Source organism: Antechinus flavipes, chromosome 4, assembly GCF_016432865.1.
Source record: "Antechinus flavipes isolate AdamAnt ecotype Samford, QLD, Australia chromosome 4, AdamAnt_v2, whole genome shotgun sequence".
NCBI lineage: Eukaryota > Metazoa > Chordata > Mammalia > Dasyuromorphia > Dasyuridae > Antechinus > Antechinus flavipes.
In genome coordinates, this window is record NC_067401.1 from 23,577,105 (window position 1) to 23,593,668 (window position 16,564).

The 16,564-nt window shown below is 46.7% G+C and overlaps 1 protein-coding gene across 2 annotated transcripts in view; it reads left to right on the plus strand.

The window, feature by feature from the left end:
• The first annotated feature begins 1,408 nt into the window (after positions 1-1,408).
• The window catches only part of CRCP (CGRP receptor component), a 39,188-nt gene continuing 24,032 nt past the window's right edge, over positions 1,409-16,564 (plus strand). Inside the window, exons 1-3 of one of the 2 annotated variants that reach the window (XM_051992029.1) lie at positions 1,409-1,501; positions 14,640-14,676; positions 15,525-15,623. In XM_051992029.1, the coding sequence (XP_051847989.1) occupies positions 1,494-1,501; positions 14,640-14,676; positions 15,525-15,623 (144 nt within the window). In that variant the 5' untranslated portion in view covers positions 1,409-1,493. Of the gene's footprint in view, positions 1,502-6,198; positions 6,219-14,639; positions 14,677-15,524; positions 15,624-16,564 lie in introns of those variants that run through there. The other variant, XM_051992030.1, reaches the window with a different exon arrangement.

The window sequence follows — 16,564 nt, forward strand, 5'->3', positions numbered from 1 at the left end:
AACAACTTTTGTGCTTACCTGTGTAAATCCAGACTTATCCTTAAAAGGCAGAGATAAACATAAATAAGATCTTCCATTCATTCATCAAACACTTAGTAATTTAGAAGCCACCCCATGGTTGGTCACATATGGTCACAGAAAATGAGGAAGAGATATCTATCGACTTCTATAAGTGGATATAAAATTCCAAGAGTTTTCTATTGAGAAAACCATAAAGGGTGAGACAACCAAGGCAGACACGGGGCATATTTATTTGAATGGTCCTTCAATAGGATGACTTTCTGACCCAAAACAGGGGAAGACTGAGTTTAAAATCCAAGTCTACCTACCTATCGCAGCTCATTCAAGTCAATATCTTCTTGATCAAATTAACTGCTACCTTGTAGCATTAATTATTTAACCAATTAAATCATTAAGAGTAGGGATGCTTTTCTTCTTTGTTTTGGTACCTAGCACCCGGAAGAAACTAGGTGCTTAATAATTGGATTGATTGAAAAATTGTAATTGAGTATTTCTTATCCCCATTCTCACTCGCACTGGTGCAAAGTACTAGAATGGGAAGCTCAATCCACCGATAAGCACTTAGTAAGTTTTGCCTTTTCTCGTGTCCGGACCTCACTTGGTCATTGTTGAGGTCCCGAGGTGAGTATACACAGTGATTGCTTCCGTTTTGGCCAGAAACCCCGAGCGTACCCCTCTCGAACTGCGTTTTTGTTTTTTGACTAGGTAAGAAGAGGCCATTCTCTGCTTCAGTTTCTTACCCAGCCCGAACTGAGGCAACAGGGATTAAGGCCGCGTAAGACTCGAGGCACAGTGCCTTTATCTGCAGCTTTTCCCCGTCCCGCGGGGATGAGAGCAGCTCTCGCGGGGGTAGTTGGGAAGCTCAGATATTTACAAAGCGCCCAGCACTCGGTCAGCTCGCCACAAATGCGGGGGATCCGGCCCCGGAGCAGGCGGCGAGGCCGGGACTGCCCCTTGCGTGGGATGGCGTCGCTCCCGGACGTCAGAGGGCCCTTTGAAGAAGGAGGCAAACAACAACAACGGGCAGCACTTTAGCTCGGCGCCTGGCAGGGCGGAAGCTTAAAAACTTGATTGATTGATTGACAGCGTGTGCCGGGCTCTATGGGGCATCTAGGGCTGGCGGTAATGAATGGGACAAGAACGATCCAGCTCCCAGGGGGGAGGGGGAGGTCAAAGCGAGGCCGTGCCTGCCCGCGGGGAGCCAAGTCCGCAGACCCGCGGCCACGGCGAAGGGCGCCCTCCGGGACCCCCCGCCACACAGAAGCGCCCCCGCGGCTCCGGGACCGGAGCTAAGCGAGCGCACTGCGTGCATCCGCAGGCGGGCAGGCGGTGCGTGCGCGCGCGTCGGAGGCTGGGCTGCTCCGTGACGCAAAGCCGAAGCCCTGCCCCCCGGCGGGTTCCGCGGCCTACAGTTCCGTGTGGAACCCGGGTTCCGGAGCGTGGGAGAGCGAGGAGGAGGAGGAGGATCCGCGATGGAAGTGTGAGTGGGATGAGAGAGGAAGGCCCCGGCTGGGATGTGCCCGTGTGTGTGTGTCTGTGCGTGCGTGTGGGTGCACACGTGCGTTTGTGCGTGCGCGCGCGCGCATTTCTAGACTTGCAGGCGCGTGCATTTGTAGGCGTTTATTAAGCTCCTACTATGTGCCCCGCACTGAGCTAAGTGCTGGGGAGACCGAGTAAGGCCAGAGACGGTCCCTGCGGGGGGGGGGGGGGAGGGAGAAGGTGCGTCCGTGCTTTCGTTCCCGCGTGGGCCGCGGTGGTGAGGGTGGGAGTAGGGCGCGTGAACACCTGGGAAAGGCCAGGCGTGTTTGCACTCAGCTTCATCTCTCTCCCACCGGCCCACCAAAGCACCTCGCCCCCCTCTTCCCCCCTCTCCCCTCCCCCCCTCCCTCCCTTCCCCTCAACCTCGGACGTTGGACTCCAGACAACGGCCACTGGCCCTTTTATCGGCATTTTTATATAACCCTCAGAGCTGGGGTGGGGGTGGGATAGGGGTTGGGCTACCGGAGGGGCTGTTGACCTGTCCGGCGTCATGCCTTCGGGTCTTGCTGACTTGTCTCGAGCACTGAGGACTCGGGCTCCCTGTGGCCTCCGACCTTGACCTGACACTCCACTGTTGAGCTTCAGTTTCCTCATCCTAAAATCCATCAGTCAGCAAGCACTAGTTAATGGACCCAGCATCAAAGGGCTGACAAAGACCGAAACTTCCTCGTTGGATATATTTTTAAATAAGTTTTTTAATTAGCCAAAATCTTTCCTCTGCTCTGGTGGAGAAAAGAACAAAAAAAAAGCCTTTGTACCAAACATTCTCATCCTGGGAATACATACTCAATATGTATGGCCCCACTCAGGGAGTGGGGAGCATGTTCCCCGGAGAGCCCCCTGAAATTGAGATCACTGGATTCTGAGAGCTGCTGAACCTTAGAACTGGGCCATTTTTGCCGTATTTTTGTTATGAAATGATTCAGTTCATTTCACTGTATTAATTACTGCTCGTTTTTGGAACCACACCCTGCTTCATTTCTTATTTGGTCACATTCATATACACTTGTTCAACCACCCACCCCTTCAGGTTCCAGTTCTTTGCTACCACAAAATTAGCTGCTATAAATAGTTATGTACATTTGGGCCTTCTTTCTCTTTCTTTGATCTTCCTTTCTTTCTTTTTTAATAAAAGCTTTTTATTTTTAAAATATTTGCAAAGATAGTTTTCAACATTCACTCTAAATCCTGTGTTCCATATTTTTCTCCCTTCCCCCCATCCTTTCCCCTAGACAACATATAATCCGATATATGTTAAACATGTACAATTCTATACATATTTTCATATTTATCATGCTGCACAAGAAAAATCAGATCTCTTTGATTTCTTTGAATAGAGCTAGTAGTAGTTTCTTTGGGTTAAAGGGTACGTATAAATTAACAACTTTTTTGGGTATAACTCCAAACTGCTTTCCAGAAAGACTGGATGATTCACTGTGATACCGATAATGTATTAATGTTCTTTCTCAACCCCTTCTGTTTCTTATTTTCTTATTCTTCTCCTCCTCCTCTTCCTCCCCCTCCCCCCTTTGCCCATTGGATGAATATTGTCCATTTGTTGTTGTCTGAACTATACTGTCCATATTAATAATACTGGAATGGGTTTGCCATTTCCGTCTCCAGTGGATTAAGGCCATCAGAAATTGTTTTAATTTGATTTCTGTAATGATTGGTGATTTAGAGCTTTTTTTCCTCCCCGTATATCTTGGATTTCTTCCTCTGAAAACATCCAGTTCATTTCCTTTTATTTCTCTTTATGAATTTAGGCATGGCTCATGTTCTTGGAACTTTGAGATTCAGTTCTCTTCATACCTTAGAAATGAGGCTTTTTTCAGAGAAACATACTGCAAAGGTTCCTCCCTCCCTCCTATTTACTTGCCTCTCTTCTAATTTTACCAGCATTGGTTTTGTTTGTACAAAGACTTTAAAATTGTTTTAACAGAATTTTTCTGTCTTGGTCTCTAAATTGTGAATTGCTGGAGTCGAACAAAGCAGATCTAGGGGCAAGTTTTAGAGATCCAGTAGAGGTTCCATAAATTACTTTCAGAGTGAGGAATGCAGTTTGCAAATTGGGAGGGTAGATTACAGTATAATCATTTTCAGGTTTCCCCTGACAGGCCCATGAATGCAGGACAATATGGATGTTCTCCGGTCCTGTGGGAATAGGTTTTTTTTTTTTTTTAATCTCCTTTTTCTTAATTAGGTGGTACAGCTAGGTGGTGCAATGGATAGAGCACCAGCCCTGAATTCAGGAGGACCTGTGTTCAAATGTGATCCCAGACACGTAACATTTCCTATCCGTGTAAGTCACTTAACCCCAAATGCAAAGGTTTTTATTTTCAAAATATATACATGGATCATTTCAACATTCATCCTTATAGAATAGGCAACATGAGGAGTCATGCAAAGCATTTCCATATTCACCATGTTGTGGAAAAGTTTGCTCTAATCTGTAGTCAGACTCCATCAGTTCTTTCTTGAGGTAGACAGCATTTTTCACCATGAGTTCTTTGCAGTTGTCTTGGATCATTGTATTGCTGAGAAGAGCTACGTCATTCACAGTTGATCATTGTATAACATTGCTGTTACTGTGTATGATATAGAATGTACATTTTAAAATTTAATATTAAAAATGGCAGAAATGTATTTTTCCCTTCCTTTTCTCTCTTCCATTGGAAAAAATTAAAAAAAAAACCTATGTAATAAATAGGTATAGTCGTGCAAAACAAATTGCCCCTATTGATTCTGTCCAAGAAATGTGTATCTCAGTCTGTGGTCAGTGACGTCACCTCCGTGAGGAGATCGGTTGTATGTTTCACTATCTGTGTGATCATGGGTGATCGTTGTTTTGATCAAAATTCTTACTTTCAGTGTTATTTGACAACTGATTTCATATGAGGGTTGAGGGAGAAGAGGAATTCTGTTTGGATATCAAAGCGACTACGAGGATGGAGGGGCAGGAACAGAGAAGTTGGGATGAGTTTGGTTTTGTTGCTATTGAGTTTGAGGTTCCTTCAGGACATGTCCTAGGCAGCCCCTAGTCCATGGTGCAAATTGGATGTCCATGAGAGGCAAGAAGGCCCCAGGCTGTGTGGGGCTTTATTTACAGGAGGTGCATGGGGCGACAAGACTTGGGAACCTTTGGGATCGAGTGCCCACTTCAGTGAAACCAGAGATCCCCACACATGAAAACATACCTTGATCTCAATGAGTCTTAACCCTTTTTTCCCCCCAGGGTTGTGGGGCATATTAGTAAGTAAACTCCTTAAGTAGATGGATTCTTATCTCCTTTAGTAAGAAAGAGAAAAGATGTCCAAGTCTTTCTACTTGTCACGGTCTCTAGGAGGAAGGACTTCTTGGGTAGAGTGAGTTGAGTTTTGGTTTCTTTGCCTCAAATGCTTACCAGCAGGGTGGCTCAAGTCAGCTAACTTCCCTGGGCCTCGGTTTCCCCCTCTGAACTGAGACAGATTCGATGTCCTCTGAAGGCTCTTCCAGCTTTGAATCTTTGATGCTGGTGTCTCCTCCCTGCCCTGCCAGTGGCTTTTTGGAAATCTGGCCCTACAAGCAGCTCTGGAAAAACCCAAAGCCCTGCCCAGTTAGAGAATGAATGAAGTGACACGTCTGGGGAAAGTAAGGGATTTTTGTTTCCGTTTTCACTTAGTTTCGGCATTTTCTCAACATCCTTGTCTGGTACCAGGGAGACCGAAGCCTTGGGTGTTGGTGGTTGGGTTTCCTAAGGAGGTGCCCAGGGAATGCAGTTCTGGGAAGCAAGCCCGGGTTGGGCTAGGCGAGCTGGGATTTGGCTTTCCCTTCTCCCATTTCTGGGCTCTTTCCCTGTCTTGGACCCACCCATGAGGTTGGACCCTCCCTGGTCACCATCATTAGTCCTTACCAGGTGGTGGTCAGATTTCAAGGCCACGGTTGGGGGTTTATTTTTCCATGTGAGTAAAAATATTCCTGTTCTGACTTATTTCACAACTTTGTGAGATGATTGTGGACTGATTGTGAAATTAGTGAAGTGAGCAGGGACTGTTGCTTCCTAGAGGTTGAACCCACAGAGGGTAGAAGAAGGAGGAGTTCTTCCCTCTTAGGGGTTCTCAGCTTGGGGCTTTAGAACAGGGGTGGCTAGACTTCCTCCAGTCAGGGATGTCACGTGACCATGGATCAGGCTAGTTGGGGCACAGCCCACTCCTCTCATTCTATGTCAGCAGGTGAGCCCCAAAGAGTTTGTTTAATGATCGCTGGGGGTCATGTAGTTAGTAAACATTGAGTTGGAATTTGAACTCAGGCCTTGAGTCTAGTTTGATGGTATATTTTGTTGTTAGAGGAATGATGTGGCTAGATTTCTCCCATGTTCCCCCATCACTTTTGTGGCCATGGGAAAGCTACTTGGTTTCTGTCTTAGTTTACTTATCTGTAAAATGGGAATCATCTATCTACCCTAACAGAGTTTGTATGGGGGCATCTGAATAGATAGCAGTAAAATGCTTTTAAAATGGAATTAACTCTATAATCTCATAGTAAACAGCACTCTTTTGAGGTAGCTGTGGGTCAAGCTTCTCCCTCTTTTACAGGAGGAGAAACTGAGGGTGAGAGTGACTCACTGATACTGCGGGTTGTGCCTTTCTTCTGAACTACCTCCAGGAAGGTCTGATGAGGTAACACATAGGGAGGAGGAAGAGGATGCAAATTTGTGATGTGCTTCAGAGTTGAAGAGTCGCCTCTTCCAGGAAGTCTTCCCAGATGGACGCTTTGTTATTCATGCCCACGGCGTGTCACCACTAGGAACACAGTCACTTAAGCCTAGAGTATCTGTGTGTCTTCTTTTTCAAATGTCTCCCTAACTCCCACCATTTAGCTCTCCCTTGAAACAAGGGGAAAAACAAACAAACAAGTAAAGACGGACTAGCACAGTGACTGGATGACAGTGTATGCCATATTCTGTACCTGTTCCCTCCTCCTCTCGACCTTAAGAAAGCAGATGCTTTGGCTCTTCCCCTCTCCAAGTTTCAACCTATTGGTTACCCAGCCTTCAGGATACAGGGGGTGTTCTTTTCCGGTTTCTGTTTCCCTTTGGATCCCTTCATGCACATCTTCCCATGTTTCTCTCAATTTCCCATGGTTTCTTCTGGTGCAATAATATTCCATTTTATTTGTAGCTCAGTGTTGGAATCTTTACAAACTGCTAACTCATTAGAGTTGATCGAGGTGTGAATTCACAAAGTTACAAAGTTTACTTTGTGAAACTTCTATACTTGTGAACTCTGATGAGTAAAGGTGTAAACACAAGCATTGTACTAATTAGTCCTACTTAGTACCTTGTTTCAGGTCTGGCCCAAAACATCTTCTTGTAAGAGCAGATCAATAATCTATCAACTCTAATGAGTTAGTAGTTTGTAAAGATTCCAACATCTCCCCTTTTCTTTTGTTTTAAAACACAGGATGGTCATGACCTCCCTGACTTCTCAAGGAGGTGAGAACTCCCCAAAAAAGGTGATCACGCCTTCCCTGACACCTCAGGAAGGGAGATGAAAACACCAAAAGAAATAGGAAGTCAGATTAGATTAGGGGGTTTCTGAAGGGGCTCACTAGAAACAAGTACACATAAATCCATTAATATGGGCCAGAACTTTGAAACAGATATACATGCTATACATAAATCCATCAATATGGGAGGCATTATACATAATTTACAATAGCACATAGCAATATAACACAGGCTAGTAGTAATGTAACAGATAACAAGAATCATCCTGAAAATTTACACATGTCCATAAGTCCTAGAAATAGTCCATAAGGAATCCATTGTCCATTAGTTCATGTGCCAGGAATCTAATAATTCCTGTAAGCTCTGAAGTACTGCAAAAGTCTCATCAACAATTTTTCATCTGAAGGAATCCAATGATTCTTGCTGGTTTTTCAAGAACTAAAACAGTTTCATTTAGTGTTAGGAAATCCAGTGATTCCTAAAGTTTTTAAAAGTCCTTTTAACAGTCTCATTGTCAGCCATGCTCTTTCAATGGTGAGCACAATCAGCAACAGAACCACCCGATATTTCTTGGGTCTTCTCCTTTGTTTCAAAGGTCTGCTCCGTCTCTCTGCGATGGACAAGGCGAATGCGGCTCGTCGGCACCCATCTGATTCCTTCTCCACCTGTAGAGATGCAAGCAAACCCTCTTCCCCAAGCAGTTAGCCTATCTGGTCCCTTCCATTCACCACTTTCTGGATCTCTCCACATCACCTGGCGATTATCTAAAGATAGTGGAGCTGCTCGCACTGGACACCGCTCTTCTGATGGGTTATAAAACCTGTCTGCCGGAGCCAGTGCATCTTTATCAAAGATTAAAAAATTAATGGTATAGAGAACTAAATTTAGAAGTTCTCTAGGGTTACCCGTAGCTCCCCCTTTCTTTTGTTCAATCTTTTCCTTGTTGATTTGACACCCACTTAGCTACTCGGTATCTTGTTACTGTTTCTTGATACTATGGGGAAACAGTAATTTAGGAGGAAATACTTCATGCTTCTTGAATTCCAGTTTTTTTTTTGTTATTATTTAGTAGTTTTCAGACCCCATTTGGAGTTTTTTTTGGCAAAGATATTGGAGTGGTTGGACTTTTCCTCCTCCTGCTTGTTTTACAGATGAAGAAACTGAAGCAGACGGTAAAGTGACTTGTCCAGCGTCCCACAGCTAGTGTCTGAGGCTGGATTTGAACTCGGGCTTTTCTGACTCCAAGCAGGGTGTCCTATCCATTGTACCGCCTGGCTGGAATCTGAGGACCTGGTTACACATCTTGCTTCTGACATTGAGACCAGTGTAACCTTCGCTCTTCCCAGCATCTGAGGATCCCCTCTCCCTAGATTCTCCCTCTAGTCTAGATTTTTTTCTGACTCAAGTTCCTTGGTTCTTTTTTTACCTTTGTGTTCAGTCCTATTCAATCTCCTTTGCAGGTTCTTCCTGTATGTCATGGCCCACAATGATCAGTGTCAATCAAAGCTCTTTCATGGCTCTCTTCTTTTTCTATATTCTCTTGCTTGGTGACCTGGGTTTAATTCCATGGGTTTAATAATCATGGTAGTGATTCTCAGATCAATCAATCTATCTAGCTTTCTGCCTTTCTGTCTTTCTATTTATCATTTTTTTATCTATCTATCCATCTCCCTATATTTTCATTCATCTATCTGTATCTATGTATCCATCTATCTTTCTGTCTACCTTTTCATCCATCTATTTCTATTCATCCATTTTTTATCCATCCATCCATCCATCCATCCATCTACCTTTCATCTATCTATCCACCTGTCTGTCCATCCAATCATCCGTCAGTCTTATTCATCTGTCTGTCTTTCTCTCTATATATACCTCCTAAGAAATCTCTCTCTAAGTTCCACTCCTAGACATTTCAAACTGGATGCTCCTGCACCATCACGTACCCAGCTGTCTAAAACCCAAGTCTTTGTCTTTACCGTTCCCCACAAACCTCATTCTCTCCTCCATTCCCCATTTCTGTGGAAGGTACCGCTGTTCTTCTGGCATCCTCGGGTCATCGCCTCAGACTTCTCCTGGGTGGCCCTCTGTCCAATCAGTCCTCACATCTGGGCTTCCCACTTCCACAGCAGGAGGTTCAGCCCTTCCTCATCTCTCACCCGAATCTCCCCACGGCAGCCTGGGGTTTTCCTTTCTCTCATACTCAGTAACCCCCCAAGGTTCCCTCTTGCCTCCAGGATCAAAGAGAAACTCCTCTTTGACTTTTAAAGACTTTTGGAACCTTTGACCTTCCTGTTTCCCCCATCCTCATTATAAGTTATCTCGCTTTGCGCATGTTGGGTCCAGCCAGACCGGCTTCTCTCCACTCCTTGGCATCTCTGCACTGGTAACCCCCGGAGTTAGAATACCCTTCATTCTTCCTCCTCCCTACCCCTCCACCCCCGAGATTTCCTCTCTTTCAAGGTAACCTCTCAAATACTTCTTTCTAAAAGAAAGAAGTTTTTTTCCCTGATCCCCTCATGCTGGTGCCCACCCTCCCTAACTATGTTTTTATTTTATATGTATCCTGCGTGTGTACGGAAGATATAAATCTGTATACTTTGTATACTTTGATACTTTGTAGATTCCTTGAGAGCAGACATTGTTTCTCTTTCCAAGTTCGCAACAAATATGCTTGTTAATTGATGGAACCAATCGCTTAAATCGGGTCGGCCTCAGTTTCCTTTCTCTAAAGTGTTTTTGGGGGTTGGGGGTGAAGTTGGACTGGGTGCGAGTCATCTGCGAGGTCACCTCCAGCTCTCGGTCTAGGGTCTTGGTCAGTGAGCACTGATAAGTGCGTCAGTCCCAGAGCTCGAAGGACAGAAATCTGGGGTCGGGCCAGCGGTTCACAGGCTGTCGGTTCGGTCCTTTGCTCGAGTCCGATTCCTGGTGACCCCGTCTGGGGTTTTTGGGCAGAGATACTGGAATGGCTCGCCATGTCCTTCTTCCGCTCGTTGGACAGATGGGGAAACTGAGGCGGGCGGTAACTGTCTGAGGCTTTTCTCTCAGGAGGAGCAGTCTGGCTCCAGAGCAGATGCTCTGTGCACTATGGCGCCACCTGGCTGTCCTACGGGGCAAGGTGCTTTCTGATAAATCCTTGTTCAGGAATGGAGCCTTTCGTGGTCCCTTTTCCTCATTTGGCTTTGCTGACCATCCTCTCCCTGCATCCTCTCGGTCTCTGTTCTCCCTCCTCTTTTATGTCCAGCTATAAATCGCTTCCACTCTGTCTGTATCTCATATACAGAACTTGTATGTGAGTGTAATACATACCTCATTTATTTATGGACTGCCACTGATCTATATGGACCAGAGCATCTGTCCTTTATCATCCAGAAACACGCAGAGCCCACCCCACCATCAAGTGCTTCTCTCTCTCTTTTTTTTACTGCAGCAATTGGGGTTAAGTGACTTGCCCAGGGTCACACAGCCAGGAAGTGTTAAGTGTCTGCCAGATTTGAACTCAGGTCCTCCTGACTTCAGGGCTGGTGCTCTGTCCACTGGGCTCCCGACTGCCCCTAGCGCTTCTCTTTCTTTGCCCCCACCCTGGGGAAATGAGGCTGAAAACATAATTTTGACTTCCTGTTAATTAGATCCAGTAAAGATATCAATCCTTTTGAGCCCAGCAGGATTGATCTTGATGTGGCCCGAAAGAAGATGATTTGTGGTGGAAATGCTGGACTTGTAATCTGGGATTCAAATCCATCCTCAGACACCCTCTGTGGCTGTAGGCAAACCATTTATCCTTTTTAAGACTCAGTTTATTCACCTGAAAAATAGGTTAACTGTAACATCAAGAAACATATGATATAATGTACATACAGTTCATGCTTTCCCAGAGAGTTCTGTGAGCCACACATCATCAGAGGGGAAATGGGGGAAAATGGGGGGAAAATCATCCTTATAGATTTGGGCAGTGCAGTGGATAATGTTGGAGTAGGAAAGTCATTGAACTTCTGTCTGTCTCATCTGTAAAGGGGCCTGGAGAGTTGTTGGAATCCTTACAAAGTGTTAAGTCATGAGTTGATCAAGACAATAATTATCTAATTTAGCATGCTTCAGTCTCCTTGATCTGATCTTACAAGGAGATGTTATGGACCAGAACTTGAAACAAGGTACTAAGTGGAACTGATAGAAACAATGCTTGTGTTCACACCTTTAGAGAGCTCATATAAGCAAGAAGCTCTTAGGGCCACAGAGCACTCTGGGAGATACAGAAGCCCACAAGCCCACTCTCAGAGGAGAAGTCAGATTCATTCCATCTTCTACCTTTGTGCTGTCTGGAGACTGAAGAAAGCAGAGGCAAAGGACAAGCTGCAAGAGCTCGTGGAAGCAAGCAGAGAGGCCTCTAAGAAAGCTAACCGGGCCCAAGGAAAGAGACAAGAAATAAACGTTTGGATTTTATTAGCTGGCTGTATTTGGAGTGATTGTTACTCTGAACTGAAACTAAGGCTGCCTCCAGAAAACCTCCCCAAGAAATCTGCTCCCAGAGAACCATTATATTATAAAAAAGAACAAGAACACCACAGATATTAATCTCTACTACCTGGGGTTGCAGTAAGGGTCAAATGAGAGAACTTGGAAAGTGCTTTCAAACATCAAAGTACCCGATGAATACTGATTGTTATTATTATCGTAGTTGTAGATGTAGAGCTGGGAAGACCTTCTGTTCTAGTACTCTCACTTCACACAGGAGGAAACTGAGGGAAATGACAATTAAGCGTAAGTGTCTGAGGTTGGATTCCAACCTGGTTCCTCCAGGACCAAATATTGTGCTCATTTACTGCACCAAGTTGGAGCATGGCTTCTTCTGTGTGTGTGTGTAGATGTGTACGTATACATGCATGTGCGCACATACACATACATATCCATACATATCCACATACAGATCGCTTGTGTGATACGGAGACGCTGGCCCAGAACCGCCCAATGTGGCGCGCCCTCCTCAGAGAAGGTGCTGAGCTCTGTGAGCAAAGCAGAATGGAATGAGCCCGAGGAAACGCGAGATGTGCACAGAGAAGCCCCCAGAGGTCACAGGGACTACTGTGCCCGACCTGTGGCAGAGCGCTCCAAGCTTGTATTGGTCTGATCAGCCCCAGTCGGACACAATGTAACTCGACTAACAAAGCTGTGCCATCTTAGTCTTCCTCAAGAACGAAGGATAGCAACTGATTAACTGCGTGTGTGTATGTGTGTGGGTGTATGTGTGGGTGTACACATATATACACACACATACACATTTATTTTTTTGTGTCCACACATACACAGACACATTTTTTTTTGGCACACACACACACACACACACACACACACACTTTTTTTGGTTACACACAAATACAGACATACACATGCACACATGTATATATTTTGGTTACACACAAATACAAACACACACTCATACACACATACACCATACACACGCATGCACATGTATTTTTTTGGTTCACATACACACATATTTTTGGGTTCCCTTGGCAGGAGGAACCTTCTTTCTTCTGGGAGAACACATTTTCGAACAGAGCCATCATTCAAAGTATTTTAGGGCTCACAGATTGTCCTCAGTCTATTGGACTGCCTGCCTTTCCATGAAATTGAATTACATTATTTAATGAGAGAAGAAGCTGTAGGATCTGGTTAGCCATTTTCAGCTTGAGATGAATGTACATTCTGGACACTAATTAGATCTTTTTGTTCAGAGAGGGCTTTTTTGGAAATTCATCTTTCTATTCCAAGGATGAATCAGAAATGAGGTCATTTGGGAGGAAGGTGGTTCTTTGTATGTCTTGCTTTTGATTTCCTGAAGCAGTGATGTGTTACCACAACCAGCCGTTTTTAGGGTCCAGAGGCCATGGGGCACCCGTGGGGGCTGGTACAGAGGGTGGATCGTACTGTAGTGATGAATCCCAAGACCATGGACTGGACCCATGTGTGGTCCAGTTCATTGCTCATTGGTCAGAACAGATATTATCCTAGAGTCATTCAATTCACATTTATCCAAGTGTTTATCAGCTTCCGTGCATTATTATTAGGCTCTGGGAACACAAACCAAAATGGAACATTCCCTGCCCCAAGGAGCTCATATTCTAGTCTCGGGTCTCAGCGTGCCAGGGACCTTCCATACTTTCTCTTGATGTGACAGGGATAGTGACAGACCATTCGTTCATTTTCTGCATGCTCCCCCGGACGTGTGACAGAATTGGACATTTCTCAACTTTGGACTACAGGAAATCCCAACTTGGGACTTCAGGAAATCCCAACACTTGAATAGAATCACAGCATTTCAGAGTTGGAAAGGAGTTCAGCAGCTGTCTCATCCAACAGACGCCTGGAAACAAATTTCTTCCGTAACAGCTGGAGCAGATCCAGCCTCCAGCGAGGGGAAAGGCCGAGCATTCCACTTTTTATTTATTTAATTTGCTATTTTATTCCCCCCCCCCCCCAATTACATGTATTCTTTTTTAAAAACACTTTTCAGGTTTCAAATTCTCTCCCTCCCTCATACTTTAACTTTTTAATAGGTATTATTGAGGAGCATGTGGATGGGGTCCATGACCATGAATGGATAAAAAGAAATCTTTATTTTTACCAACCTCTCCTGGATATTTAGCATTTCCTTCCATTCTGAAGGCTTTACAAATAATTCTGAGAAGGTCCACAGGTTCTCCTCGCCTGCCAAAGGGAGAGTGAGCCCTGACACCGAAAAGGGGACAAGCGTAGTTAAACGAGCTCTCCTCGTCAGGACATTTTTCCTGAATTTGTCTCTTTGCAGCCCTTCTCTCTCACTGTTCTGAAGCGTATGACCTGCGTGGCCTTGGAAAAGTCTAGGTAGACTCAGTTTCCTTCTCTGTAAAACGAATGCCTGGATTAACCAGGCTCTTAGGGCCCTTCGCTCTGTGCGTGGAACGGAACTCTCCGTTAGGCATTGACTTGTGAGCCTCAGTTTAGGAGGAAGTTTGACTCTCTTTGGTCCTTCCACCCATCAGTCCCAGTCCTTCAGTTGGGATGAGGCTGAGCAGACATAGGAGACAGAGACCAGAGACTCTGCCTGTGCTTTCACTGGTTTCAAGACCTTCCAGGGGAAGAACTCCCTCCACCAGTTGGGGTCGGCACCTTCTCTGAGGCTTGGGGTGTCAGATTTGGGCAGAGCTTAGAGAGATGGAGTATTGGGCCCCAGCTCTTCTTGGAGCGGAGGCTGGACTCCTGGCCTTGAACTTGTCCTTGTCCGGAGGCTGGGCTCCCGGTCTTGTCCTTGTCCTTCTCTGGAAGCTGGACTCCCAGCCTTGAACTTGTCCTTGTCCGGAGGCTGGGCTCCAGGCTGGCTCTTCCTGGCCCGGAGGCTGGGCTCCCGGTCTTGTCCTTGTCTTTGTCCGGAGGCTGGGCTCCCGGTCTTGTCCTTGGCCTTGGTCTTTCTCTCCTTTGACCATGTTGGGCTCGGACCCTGCCTCTGCTTGCTCCCCTCCCTGCTGCCCCTGCTCCGTGCCTGTCCCGCTGCGCCCTTGGCCCATTTATTTTTCTTGCTGGGATGCTAATTGTATTTACGGCTCTGTTTCCTTTGCAGGAAGGATGCCAATGCTGCCCTGCTCAGCAATTACGAGGTAATTGGCCCTGGGTTGGATTATCTGACAGGCTTCCCGGTCCCTGGGGCCGCCTGATCCCCGAGGGGATAGAGAGGGTTTGTGTCTGAAACCTCAGGTGGACTGAAGGTCACTCGGCCCAATCCCTCTCTTCCGGCCACAGCAGTTGGGAATGAGAGGGTTTAGAGGTCAGGGGTCATCCAGGCCACCTTGGGATGAGAGAGATGAGCCCCCGAGGTCGTTAGTATGTGTGCTCTAGAGCTGGAAGGGACAGATGGGGAAACTGAGGCTCGAGGAGACTGATAGACTCGCCAGGGTTTCCTAAGCTGTGGGCAGGTCCTTTTGGTTCTGAATCCAGTCAGGAAAGGCTTCCTGGAGAAGATCGGGCATGAGCTGAGTTTGGGTGGGAGATGGGGGGGTGGGAGATGGGGAGTTATGGGTGACGTTCCCTGGGGTGCCTGAAGGGGGAGTGACCCAGGAGGGGCTGCCTTATTGTGGAGCTCTCCATGTACAGTCAGACCTAGGGAGGGAGGGGAGCCTCCCATGGAGAGCTGACAGTCACAGAGTTACAGCAATCCTGGCAGGGACTTGGGGGGTTCGGACATGGCGTCAGGGCTCCACTTGGGGTGTTCTCTCTCTCCTTTAAGAGATGAGGACACAGAGGCGCCTGTCCAGGCTCTGCCTGCCGGTCAGTGCCCCAGGCCAGGCTGGAGGTCGCACTCCCTGACTCCAGCTCCAGGGCGCCTTCCTCTTCAAAGACCCCAGAGGTTCACACGCAGTGGGACGAGGCCTCTTGTGGGGCAGGGGAGATCGTGGCTGGGTCACGGCCCCAGATTTCCCCTCAAAACCTTCCTGTCCCCCAAACGTAGGTGTTTCAGCTACTCACAGACCTCAAGGAGCAGCGCAAGGAAAGCGGGAAGAGCAAGCACAGCTCGGGGCAGCAGAACCTGAACACGATCATGTACGAGGTGAGGCGTCCAGCTGTCTGTCTGTCTGTCTGCCCCGCCTCCCCTTCTCCTGTTCCTTTTCTTCCCTCCCTTGTTCCTCTTCTTCCTCCCCTCTCCTCCTCCTTTCTTCTTCCGTCCTTCTCTCTCTTCTTCCTTCCTCCTTTCCCCTGTTCCTCTTCTTCCTCTCCCCTCTTTTCTCCCTCTTTTTCTTTTTAAAGTCTAGACCATCAAAACCCTAAATTAAATCCTAATTTCTAGCATTTTCCAATTTCTGAGATTTAAATGCTCCTGTTAAAAGTTTAACAATCAGCTCGTTGGGTACAGTTGGTTCCAGCAACACTGGCTCGGAAGCACTTTTTAGACTTAGTTGTTGCTTAAGGTGCCAACTATTTCCCCCATTTTAACAGCAGAAAAACTGAGGCACAGAGTGGTGGGTGAACAGGGAGGCAGTTTATGGGGCGCGGACACATGTCGCACTTTGTTCTCCCAATTCCAGTCTTCTGGATGGCGGAAGCAGACGCGCCGACCTGGAGCGTACTTGTGTTTTGTCAGTTAATTGCATTAAGATGTGTCCTGCTTATTCAGCTGCATTTTCAGGGGCCCCGTGGTCTCCGCGCTTTCCGGTTCAGTTCAGGTGATCTTGGAGACTAGAATAAGGGAGATGGGGGGTGAGGGCGGGTCTTGGAGCGCCATATTGTCCCTGACTTCTCCATCACCGCGCCCCATTTTGAGGTCCCTTGAGATGGTCTCAGGGATTTCCTCCTGACCCCTCCTGGCCCCCGCACAGCGGAGGGCTTGTATGAGAAGCCACCCATCCGCAGCTGCTGCATGGGCCTGGTCCAAGGAATAGCTTTCTCTCTCTGGACTCCTCCCTCACCTGGACAGCAGGTGAGGTTAAAGTCGGAGAGAGAACCTGCCTCTGTTCTAGGGGGGCCAGCCGGGAGATGATGGAAGATTCAGGC